The following is a 13,021-nucleotide window of genomic DNA, read 5'->3' as shown; positions in this document are numbered from 1 at the left end:
TGTTTTTGTGGCTATTTTCATGGCAAGAAATATTATGATACAGACCTGCCAACCTGGGAACTTTGTTTTGAGTACCATCAGCGGGGGTAAACAGTTTACTGCTTACTGTTTTACAGTTTTTTTTTTTTTTACAGTTTAGTTCATTTTTGACATTTAGTTTTTTTTAGTTTTTTTTTTTTTTTATGTCATTTACAAACTCCAGTACAAGTCTGTATAGGGCTGGCGGATATGAGCAAAAATTTCTCTCTGTGTATTTTTTGGCTGATTTGCGGTATACAGTAGCCTATATATCTCGGTATTTTGTATTTGGATTAAACAAATAAAGTAAATGTAGGCGTGTAGGCATACATTATGTGCAAAAAAGGGTTAAAATCACATTACATTGTAACATTCCAATCTAAGAACAAAAATAATCCTTTTAAAGCAGAAGTTAAAGTTACTTAACTAAAAATGAAAATAATAAAAAGCACAGACTGAGTAAAAAGGCTATCTTGATTACCCTATTACACTTCACAGTTAGTGCCATCATACAAATATACTTTAAATGAAATTTAAAACTTGTAGGTTTAAAATTCTACATATGTCACATTTATTGTCCAACTACAAATATTTCAGCGAAAAGAGTTTTTGCGCTTCTATTTCATTGAGTTCTGTCTGTTTGGCGCGCATGCATACGGCGGCGCTCGTTCTAAATGAAGTCTGTGGAGTTTAGCGAAGAATCTCTAAAGCAGAAGCTCATGTATTTCTGACAGAAAAATTGAAATTTTCCATGGCTTTTTTAACATTTACAGATGGAGAATTTACCTGTGAAATGTAAGTTTTGCATGAAGGAAAACAGCACATCTCAAACATTAAACAACGCATCTCTGTCAGCCTCACATGCAGCCTTTCTGTCAGAGCATCTGACGGGGCGAGCGCAAGACGCTTTGAACTGAAACTACAAACTATAGGCTACTAGGAGAGAAATAAAATGCAGAAACTATTTAAATGCAAAACAAACAAAAAATGCTCTGATTGGTTGAACTCTTCATCTTTTTCTGTTGCTTGTTTTGAATACTGCACGTGGACAGAGGCGTCACTAGATTTTTGAGAGTTTAGAGTGACAAATCGTCCCAGCATACTTTGAGGTCAAAATGCGTAGCCGCTACGCAAAATGCGTACAGGTTGGCAGGTCTGAATTATATCAAGTTTTTAAAATTTATTTTTACTAAAAACTACAAAACTGTATTTGGCTTAACTCTGTTAAAAATCTCTATAAAAGAGTTACTGTATCTGAATAAAAAAAATTCTCAATGAGTTAAAACCAGCACAATCTAATAAAACATGCTGGATCATCTATGCATGTCTAGAATAAAACATTGAAAGGGCTCACTTGTTGGCACCCCCAAGTTTCTTGCGGATCTCCTCCATTTCATGATTTTTATCATTAACCTCAGATTTCTTGGCCAAATGCTGGTTTTTCAGATCCTGCAGCTGTGCCATGGTTTCATCAATGATCTTCATGTTCCTTTGCTCTTCCTGTTGGGAAATATTAAATGAATTCGATTCAATGAGATCAATCATCATTTCCAGGTTTAAAGGAGTATCATTATGCGAGTATCTGAATGTTCTCTACCTTCTTGAGTCTCTCTATCTCATTCTCATCTTTCTTGACTGTCTGTTCCCACATGATCACCTTCTCCTGGTCCTCCTTCAGCTGGTTTTTCTCATAGTCCAGCTGGATAGCCAGACGTGTCTTCTGAGTCTCAAATTCCAAGCTACCAGAGATTTTGAGAAAAGGATTAATCAGTAGGTACATCAACTATTTGCATCTGAGGGAGAACTACAACTGTTAAGTACTGCCCACAAATTCTAATTGATGTAGATGTATATAAAAAAATAAAATAAAAAAATAATTCAGCTAAATTATAAATCAATGATTTTTTTTTTTCAATGATCTCACCGTTTCTTTGCAATCTCATTCTGTCTCTTGACTTTTTCTTCTTCAAATTCACGAATGTTACGAACTCCTATCTCTTTACAGAACTCTACAAACACCTCATCCTCCACCTGTAATGAAAGACAAACACAAACAAGACTAAAGACAAGTAATAAATGAAGCATGGTAAAGTTGTTTTTAGATAACTGTACTGTGACCTACCAGGTTCATGCGGTCTTTCAGGTCTTTCATATCTCTCTCTCGTGACTGGATGATTCTCTTAATGTCATTAATGCGTGGAGCAAAGTTAGCAAGTTCACTCTCCAGCTTTGACTTTTCCTGAAATCACCCCAATAAGAAAATGTGACAAATATCTCTACTGTAGTAAGTCACTTCTGATAAGAAGAGAGAACAAACAGAAGAACAGAACATTTCTGACTCCAGTTTTCGACTGGATGGGCCACATTCAAAGCTGCTAGAAAATGCTGTTAAATACACACCTATGACCAGTGGCTATGTAGCTTCACCACCTTAAATGGTTTGTAATTAGGCGAATAAACTATTACATCATAAAAGACAGATTTATTATTATTATTATTATTGAACATCAGTGTCTTATTTCTTCCACTTTTTATAAAAGCAATAAGCAGCATTTTTCTTGTGGCAGTTTGAAACAAAACCTGAATAAGTGGTGGGTACCTGCATGTTAAGGGACAGATGTCTGGTCTTGGTTTGCTCCAGATCACTCTGAGAGTATTTGAGTCTCATCTGCAAACCATGAGCTTGAGACTGCACCTGACGCAGCTCTGCCTCCTTTCTCTTTGCCTTCATTTGCTCCTGATATTCACACACAAACACTCAATTCAATCAGTCAACTGCAAATCTCCATGCCCACATTGCATTAAACATCCTTCAGACTCAGAATTACTTACTTTGAGCTCATCTGTGAGCTTTTCCTTTCTGTCTTTCAGTTTATCAACGGCTTTCTCATCCCAGCGCCGAGCTTTAGCCTTCAGATCACTGGCACCTCCGGAGATCACTCCAGACTTCTGGAATAATGTCCCATCTAGAGCCACAGTCTAAAAAACAACACCACATGATCCAGGAACCAATAAACTACCAAATACAAACCAAAATTTTTTTTTTTTACATTTCCCACCAAAAGTGAGTAATGTCTAAGAAATAATCATAATAATGTTTTGGGTTTCTACGGTGTTAAGGCCTTCCCACAAGGTGCGTGAAAAAGAGAAACGAATATTGGACGCAATGACACACTGGAATAAAACAATAGATTCCTATGGATGCTTCCACATAGACCGCAAACAATAGCACACTGAAAATGTGAATGCTTTTTATTTGGAACCAGTTCGAAAACCAGTTCTTTTCAGTTTTGCAAAGCAAAAACACGGGCCGTCCAATAAGATTTGAGCTAGGATCACGTGACCAGAGCAGCTGCTGTTGCACAAAAGGCTGAGAGTGGTGGCGCGGTTTCAAAAACCAGTGTAAACGAACACAGAAGAAGAGTATACCGGATAAGAGAAGAGAGTGGATGCTGAGTTCTTGTTATTGTTGGTATTTGAGAACAGATTTATTCTCACATGTTCTTTATACAGAATAACATTTATATTAATTATCCACTGAATTACGTAATCTGTAAAGCAACGTCCGTTTTCTTCCACGTGCGCGAGTGTTATTTTCTACACAAAATATGAAAGCAAATAGATATATAATTACGAAAATATATTTTCTGTAAGTGTTTTGTATGTAGCTCATGGTATTTTTATAGCAATAAAGGATGTTTATGACAAATATTAGCGGTGTAGCATTATTAAACATACAAAGAGTGCATGTGTCTGCTTATTAATCAAAATCAACTATATTGAGCAGCGGACAATGTTAAATCCATATACGAGATGTATATCTGAGGAAAAATGCTGGTCGCAGAGTATGTGAGCGGAGAGAAGTGGGAGCGGAGCAGCATGGTTTTGCCTGGAGCTACGAGCAGATTTTTTGAAAATCGGAGCATTGAGGTTTTCACACGCTCCCAGAATGTTCCGCTACTGCTCCGTCACGAGCACCAATTATGCCAACTCATGCATTAAACATAATTGGTTAACTTGACAGATATGTGGATCACATACGAAGGTTAAAATGGTGATGGACGAGTGCTGGAGGTTAAACAGTCCCTCCAGGATTTCGCAGAACTTTTTTTTGATTTTTGTGGCCTAAAATTACTTATTTTGCTGTGGCTTTTCTCAATTTCTCAATTTGCGCCATTTCTTATTGTTTTGCAGTGAAAATACACCACAGACAACATTCTTCTAACACCGTTATGACTTTTCTGACTTCGAGGAACATTGCAGGGCTCCAGACTAAAATTGAGGAAAACCAGCACCAGTGCCAGTAAGTTCTACAGAATGTGGCACCAGCGTCTGACAGTAAAGCACTCACCCTAATCGCACATGTACATCTCATGTGCGATACTCATCACATGTGAGTATTTGATGTCTGCATTTACATATGCAAGATTCATTTTTAAGAGTGCTTGCACATCTGCAATACGTCTCTAAGATGCTTCCTGTCAGATGTCAAATAGACATTTATTAGAATGCATGTAAAACTGCTTCTGAGACGCATGTCATATTACACAGGAGATGTTTCCCAGATCTTCAGCAGACGTCTTACAGACGTACTTGTGCTGTCTAGGTAGTTGAGATGCAGATAAAATTAACTTTTATTATTGTCATTCCTAATGTCTATATAATTCATTAAATACAAATATATATATATTAGGGGTTGGAAATGGCCTATTAGTAAATCTCTGAAGCCATCTACTAGTGGAAATTTAATATCTTTTTTTATTTTTAAATAAGTGTTTGCTTTCCAACATTATGAAACTTTTAGTTTTATACATGCGGGAAACCTATGAAGGATGAACAAATATCGTCACATTAAAAATAACTGTCAAATTCGGTAATACTTAAAGCTTTGAAGTACTGGAAAAAGTTGTGTGAAGCATTTAAAATTACTCAAACATTAGACCATTTCTGCCACAAGTTTTTCCTGTAGTTTTACTATGTTTAATTTATGGTAAATGGTGGTGGTGATGTGTTTATTGAACAATGTTTTTCTTGGTTTCCACATCAGTGGTGTTTGTTCTGATATGAGATCTAACGCAATTCTGCACCGAATTTGAATGCTTCTCACAAGATTTCACAGAGATATTACTGATTCTGTGGTGAATTCGACTGCTTTCTTCAATGTATCTGCCAGCGTTGTGTATACAGTGTCGAGTGATCGAAATCTGCCCGCGGCTCTGGCTTGAGCAGATAAACAGTTTGTGCTACGTAGCCCAAACGAGTAGCGCAAATTTGTTCCATTTTCAGTTTGTTTATCCAATGTAGCTCTTGTAAATCGGCCATGATGAGAACGCAAGGCTGTTCATTCCATTTTTGGAACTGAGAAACAACCTTTCTCTGACTAAATGCGCGTTGCGATGACATCACGGGATGCGTGAAGCCCCAAATTTGCGGAAAATCTGCGGCAATTATGAAAATTTGCAAACCTTCATGAAAATTGAGTTTGCTTGATTTTGCGATAAATTCATCGATCGCAGAATAGCAAAATTCTGGAGGGACTCAAAGCATGTCAGGGCTCTCAAAATCGCTAGCCCGACGTCTCAGGGCTATTGCGTTTTCCAGTCGGGCTACCAAAATGTATCAGCACTCTGCCCGACGGTCTATCTAATGCAGATCTCCTTAAAAACTCCTAAAGTGAGTTGTATTAAACTTAAGCCATAAAAAGTTTTAAATATGTTAAATGGTATAAGAAATTTCTTAATTATAATTTCAAGAGGTCTTACAGGGAACGGAAAGACAAGTGTCGCGATATGGCTGGATTAAACTTTAAAAGGCAACGATGTCATTAATAAATATGAGAGCTGCACGTTTCAAGTCAAAACGTGGCGCCGATGTCTTTATTTAAATGTATCTGAAGGGAACCGACTGTCCTCAGAAATGTGTCTTTGGCATTTTTCATTTTACCTATAATTCCTGATAAAGCAGCGTTTATGAGTGCGAGCTGCTTTGTGTTCATCCGCTACCGGGGAAACCACAATATTTCAGCACTCCTAAAGAACCACTTCACGGCACAGAATGAATTTGCATTTCCAACAAGCCTTTCTTGCCGTTTTTGGTCAGATCAATGCAAATATCCACTCATGTTTTTAAGCAGCAAACACACAGATTTGTAAATGAGAAAAAGTTAATGTGCCTTCTAAAAATCTAAACAATTAAGACAGTAATATTTATAAGTTTTAAATTGACAATAATTTATATGCTTGATTTATCGCTTTTCAGAGAAACTGTCTAAAGGCTGAAATCCTGTTGTATAAGATTATTGTTTTTGTGAAAACCTGTAGGCCTATCTGAAATGTGAATCATGTAATTTTATGGCTCAGTACTGTATTTCACCACAGACATTGTCCAACCCCACTCATACTGTGTTCATTTTACTTGTGCAAACTCTTAAAATGGGTCATAAAAAAATCCTGCAGATACCCTGTAAATAGTTACAATTCCGTCCTTCATATTTGTTGATATTTGTGTATTGAAAATATTTTTGATTGACATTTAAACAGTTATATGATTTATTATTAGAGGTTGACCAATGTATCGGTTTTGCTGATAATCGGCACCGATAGTTGATTGCAGGAACAATCTGTTATCGCCAAAAATCCATGCCGATAGTTTTCTGGGTGGCGTCCTTTGCTGGAGCGGCTCAGAAGGGTCTGTTTCATTATACAGTGCGAGGGCGGCCTCTAGTGGTTGAAATCACTGACAGCACGTGCTATTTGTTTAGACACGTGACACTACACGCTGAACAGAGCGAGAAACTTCAGACCCGGATTTAAATGCAGCTGGCAGAAAATCCTGCCGCGCCACAGAGCGCCATTCACATAGTTTTCCATTAAATTACATTATATTCCCCCCCAATAGTTGTTAATGTACATAATGAATTGTATATTGAGCACTTTCATTGAAACGTTTCTCTTTCTGTGGCTCTAATAAAGTCTGTATGCTTCATATATAGATCTATAATATAGATCGCTCTTTCCGTTTGATCCGTTTTTTTAAACACTGAACTTCAAACTTATCTATGCCTCATTGTTCATTCTTGAAGTAAACTTGTGTCCGTTTGGTGAATAAATAAACTGTTTTAGACCACTGCTCGAGTTGAATGCGACACGTCTGGAGTGTGTGTGATACCGGTGAGTTCTCCTAGACTCAGCGCTGCTCTTTTATTTTGATTAGATAATCATTAAGTGTTCAAGAATAGAAGCAGTTAAAGTGTGAGAATATACATTGTGCTGGTATAACTGTAGTGTCCTGTGATTTCCGTGATGCGGAAGCCGATTTAAATATGAATCCTGCATGTTCTGCATGATTCTAATGAATGGCGCAGATGCGAGGTTTCATTTACACTGAAGCGCGTGTGATGCTCGCAGTGATTTCAGCTTCTGTCGTCTCTCTAAATGAGGACATAAACACGGAAAACCGTCAAAATAAAAGTCCGGTCAATTTTTCAGTAGAATGTACATAGCCTACTACTACTACTACTACTAAAATGAAACAAACATTATTTTTTAAGGAATAATCACACAACATTTCTTCCATGTTTTATTTTTAATAGTAAATCCCCTTTGTTTGCCAAAAAAAGTTTGTTTAATTTTCAGTAATTGTTTGATTTTATTTAATTGATGTTTCTTGAATTAATTTTTTATGCATTAATTTTTTAATAAGAAACAATTTTGTTATGAGGTTTGCTTTTATCATAAGGCTTCTTTAAGAGAAAAATAATAATAAATTAAGTTGATTTTTTTTTGTGTTTTTTTTTTCTTTTTGTATTTTGTGTGTGTGTTGTTCTAAAGGCGGTGATGCTGGGATCCTCAACGTTTTCACAGACCAGGGCATTTCCACAGGCATACTGCAGGGCTTTCTTAATCTGTGGCGGCTCGTATCGAATTACATCAATCACCAATTTAGCACCACGCAACTCGCGCAGTTTCTCATCTGTAGGCCTGACCTGTTGAGGACATTATAATACATGAGCTAACTTGCGCAAGCACAACACACTGAATGAAATTTAAAATTCAGTGACACCACCTCCAGGTAGTCTAGGGGCAGGAAAGTCTCAGGTTCTCCACGCTGCTCTTTTATGTACTGGATACAGTCACGACCCGTCTTCTCAGAGTCCACAATGATGGCATCCATGTTTTTGCCCAGAACTTTAGTAACAGCAATCTGAAATTTCTTCTGTGTGGGCTGGCACAGGTCAATCAGTCTCCCGTACTGGAAAATGAGTTGACCATATGTAAGCATAAAGCATAACATAACACAACACAAACATAACACAATGTGACACAACACAATAACACTGTGAACAATAAGTCGTTGCTTCTCACCACTGATCCAGGATACAGCCTCTTGATACTCTCCAGAATCTCAGCCTTGCGCTGTTGTCTGCTGTTTTCCTGTCTGTCGATACGAGCATCACCCAGCTGCTCCATCACCTGCATGAAATATATCATAGGGTTGAGCAAATGACGGCTTTTTTCCATTGAAGTTTCATCTGAACAAAATAACTACACCTGCTTAATATCAATGAAAAAATAAAGTGCTTACAGTATTCCTAAAGAAAACAAAACAATTGTAAAACAATAAAATAAATACAGATGTCGAACCTTTCCACTTGGATTTCACAGGTTTTTCAGTTTGTATTTATGTTCCGCATGGAATCACAGAGACTGCGACGCGAGCACCGCCCCAACTACACAAAACGCCCCCAAAATGAAAGAAAGCTGCGCCCCACGCGGCGACCCTACCACCCGCTGCGCTCCGCGCGAGCATCTTCACACGGGACACCACAGTCGGCGGAACCAAGGCGGCGGAACCATGGTCCCGCGGTGGATGTTACCACAAAAGCCCAAATGACGGCATACTTAAGCTTTGTACAGCGAAACAGGAACTGGGACAATTCTTACCTCCTCTATTACTAGCAGCGAACTATATTAATGCTAAAATTAATAGCGTGCCTTAATGCTAGTATATCCTGTCACTCAGGATTTGTTCAGAGACGCAGACTGCCTTCTAGCGGCCGGGATCTAAACTCAAAACGAAACAACTGCCATAAATCTTGTATGATTTTATTTTTTTAAATATCGATATTCCATTTTTGAGAATCGATACAGTATTGCCAAACAAAATATTTTCTTATACCCCTATGAGTGATGTCATCGGGGAGGATTTTGTCGGACCTACACACGTTTCATGAGAAAAGTTAACGTGCACGTTACAATCAGCCCAGAAGTTTTGTCTGAATTCAACGTGTTTCTACTTTCACATGCAAATGACTTGTTGCACTTATGAATATAATAACTATCCGGCATCAATTCTAGTCGGGTAAAACGTAATTATCTAAACGGTCTGTTTTGCCCTGCCATTAGCTTCAGCCGCTGCTGCAGAGTGTGAGCTGCTCCGTCTCTCACGCAGCCTCAGAGGGAGTTCTGCAACAACGCTTAGCTGCCCGCCGGTGTGCCTGCCTATAAATCGGCCTAATTTGCAGCACAATCAGCCGATGCCGATTAATTAAAAAAAATGCCAAAAATCGGCAGATTAATCGGTCAACCTCTACCTAAAATTCAAGATATTGGTGCAAAAAATGCCCCTGTATGTCAGGGTGCTGTTTATGTCCGAATACCACAAGTTTAAATGTGATTTTTACACAAAAGTTGTGTAAATAAGTTGGAAATAGCGTTATATTTTAAACAAAATATTATGTTTTTAATGCACAATATTGCAGAGTACATATTACTTTTAAAGCCATAGCAGAATTGTTGCACATCTCAAAGCAACAGAGGGGTGTTTAGTTTCTGAATGAATCCGCGTTATAAACCAATCGCATGAACCAATGATTCAAAGACACATTCATAAAAAGAGCCATTTAATTAATTCCTGAATGAATCAGCTGTTTGAATGAATCGAATGAAGACATTTACCGCAACCTACTGGCAGATTTAGTTCCTTATTTAGGGTATCATTCCATTAAATAAAAAATAATAATAATAATAAAAATAAAAACATTAAAGAGATCCGCCAAAAATAAATTATGTCATTATTTACTCACTCTTTCATGCCATGTCAAACCTTCCTTTGTGGAACATAAAATAAGGTATTTTGAAGACTGTGGGTAACAAAGCTGTTTTGGTAACAAACCAGTGACTTTCATTGTATGAACAAAGAATACTGAAATGTTTCTCAAATTATCTTCTTTTATGTTCCATAGTCTATGTAGCCTAAATGTTTCTGAGTAGTAAATGTTATGTTGAATCAAATTAAATATTTCTAACACTACAGTTTGTAATGTCTAATTCATACTTTCTCATTTAACCCTCTGAGGCCTGAAGGTGTTTTGGGGGCCTAGAGAAGTTTTGACATGCCCTGATATTTGTGTTTTTTTCAGTTGCTTATAAAAATATAAATGGCTAAAGTCTAAAAACACTGTAATCAGCACAAACTGGGCTACAATAATATGTGAGGAGTATGTACATGATTGTGTTTTTGAGAAAGTGAGGTTTATGCGTGGTTAGTAAAAAAACTAAAATTTTGAAGTGAAAAATGTAGGTGTTTTATTGAACAATATCGCATTCATTATCGAAGGCGATTCATCTGCGATAATGAATGCGATATTGTGTAGCTTGTCAGTGATCTACGGCTCGGTCTAGTAAATGCCGCTCCATTTGAAAGCAGGTGATGGCGATTTAGCAGTAATCAGGGAACCGCCCAGCCCTATTAATTAGGTCAAAAAATTTAAATGACTGACAGCCCTAAAATATTATATATATAATATATATATATATAATATATATATATATATATATATATATATATATATATATATATATATATATATATATATATATATATATATATATATAAAAATAATATACCTATGAAATATTGGAAATATACCTATATGAAATTTTCATTTAGGTATATTTCCAATATTTCATAGGTATATTATTTTTGCTTTACACTACAGTAGGAAAATTGCAATAATTATTTCCTAATTTCTACACTTGAAAGAGATATTTGAATTTAGACTGCATTTAAACCGCTAGCTGCTAGCAATTCATACTACACTTTTAAGCATTTATTTTGATGGAAACGGCAGTGGAGCTTTTATTTTTAAGGAAAACTTCAGTTTCAGTAAAAACAGGCCATGGAAAACAAGCCTAACTGGTGGCCATTGCATTCCAAAACGCGCGCTAAACTCACAGCAATGCAATAAACGAGTTCACTGCATTCATTCGAAGCCGTTCTGGGGCACGGAAAACACCAGATCATGAGCTGATCATCTGAACAAAGTGTGTGCTTTATTTTGAAACATGCAGCGAAACCAGACTTGAAGGAATTAAGCCATATTGTGCATTCGGTTTTAGTTCGTTTGACAGATACTGTGTCAAGCGAAATATACGTGGCCCAAAACAAATAGATTTTAAAAAATACACTTTTTGCCCAGAAGACCTATCGTTTCATATCGTCATGCAGACATCCCAAGTCTCCCGGAAGTCCCGGGAGTCTCCTGCATATTGATAGCGGCTCCCTGATGCCCGCAAATTAGTTAGAATCTCCCGGAATCTAGAGCGAGCGAGCAAGAGCGCGCAAAGAAGAGACTGTGTTTCAAATCGTGTAGCGCGCGCACGGCAGAGAGGGGGAGAGGGAGCGAGAGACCTTGCGTGTGTGTGCTAGTGTGCGTGTGTGCGAAGCGCACGTAAGACAGAGAGCATCCTGATTGGCCTGTTTCGGCAAATCAACCAATCAATTGTCAGTGTGGGCGGGCTTTTATCTGTTCTCCCGAACCAAATTAATCAGTTATGTCTATCTAGAAACAGGAGCACAATGGCAGAGGGAGAGTGCAATGGAAAATAAATAAAAGCAGTTTACATAAATAGTATAAGCAGCTTATATAAATAGTAAAAGTAATCTACATATTTAAAAACATAATTAACGAATAATTGCACAGGCCTATAGCTTATAGAAATAATATTTTATGCTTTTATATTTTTTAGTAAAGTCATGTTCTGTGGTGAAATGTCATATCCTTGTCCTCCTTCCCCCCTTTTTTTTGGGGGGGTCGGGCGGGGGGTTGGCTTCGGGATACCTCCCTGAAATGACTTTTTGCAGGTTGGGATGTCTGCGTCATGTGACCACGATAATGTCGAGACAATTTAGCTATCGCAATATCGCGATATTGATAATATCGTTACACCCCTACTACACTGTGTGCAGAATTATTAGGCAAATGAGTATTTTGACCACATCATCCTCTTTATGCATGTTGTCTTACTCCAAGCTGTATAGGCTCGAAAGCCTACTACCAATTAAGCATATTAGGTGATGTGCATACTGATGCATCTCAGTAATGAGAAGGGGTGTGGTTTAATGACATCAACACCCTATATCAGGTGTGCATAATTATTAGGCAACTTCCTTTCCTTTGGCAAAATGGGTCAAAAGAAGGACTTGACAGGCTCCGAAAAGTCAAAAATAGTGAGATATCTTGCAGAGGGATGCAGCACTCTTAAAATTGCCAAGCTTCTGAAGCGTGATCATCGAACAATCAAGCGTTTCATTCAAAATAGCCAACAGGGTCGCAAGAAAGCGTGTGGAAAAACCAAGGCGCAAAATAAGCTGCCCGTGAACTGAGAAAAGTCAAGCGTACAGCTGCCAAGATGCCACTTGCCACCAGTTTTGCCATATTTCAGAGCTGCAACATCACTGGAGTGCCCAAAAGCACAAGGTGTGCAATACTCAGAGACATGGCCAAGGTAAGAAAGGCTGAAAAAAACGACCACCACTGAACAAGACACACATGCTGAAACGTCAAGACTGGGCAAAGAAAAGAAATATCTCAAGACTGATTTTTCTTTTATGGACTGATGAAATGAGAGTGAGTCTTGATGGGCCAGATGTATGGGCCCGTGGCTGGATCGGTAAAGGGCAGAGAGCTCCAGTCCGACTCAGACGCCGTGGAGGTGGAGTA

General features: G+C 37.8%; 1 protein-coding gene across 1 annotated transcript in view; it reads right to left on the bottom strand.

Annotated features, from left to right (window-relative positions):
- The window catches only part of LOC109096443 (structural maintenance of chromosomes protein 1A-like), a 50,773-nt gene that overhangs the window by 22,818 nt on the left and 14,934 nt on the right, over positions 1-13,021 (bottom strand). The window contains exons 10-18 of the mRNA XM_042751020.1: positions 8,382-8,489; positions 8,083-8,268; positions 7,825-8,002; positions 2,851-2,999; positions 2,618-2,755; positions 2,141-2,257; positions 1,943-2,049; positions 1,616-1,757; positions 1,373-1,518 (exon numbers count right to left, since the gene is read on the bottom strand). Coding sequence (XP_042606954.1) covers positions 1,373-1,518; positions 1,616-1,757; positions 1,943-2,049; positions 2,141-2,257; positions 2,618-2,755; positions 2,851-2,999; positions 7,825-8,002; positions 8,083-8,268; positions 8,382-8,489 — 1,271 coding nt within the window. The remainder of the gene's footprint in view (positions 1-1,372; positions 1,519-1,615; positions 1,758-1,942; positions 2,050-2,140; positions 2,258-2,617; positions 2,756-2,850; positions 3,000-7,824; positions 8,003-8,082; positions 8,269-8,381; positions 8,490-13,021) is intronic.

Source organism: Cyprinus carpio, chromosome B23, assembly GCF_018340385.1.
Source record: "Cyprinus carpio isolate SPL01 chromosome B23, ASM1834038v1, whole genome shotgun sequence".
NCBI classification, from domain to species: Eukaryota; Metazoa; Chordata; class Actinopteri; order Cypriniformes; family Cyprinidae; genus Cyprinus; species Cyprinus carpio.
The sequence above is the reverse complement of the archived record's forward strand: the minus strand, read 5'-3'. Positions and strand labels throughout refer to the sequence as shown.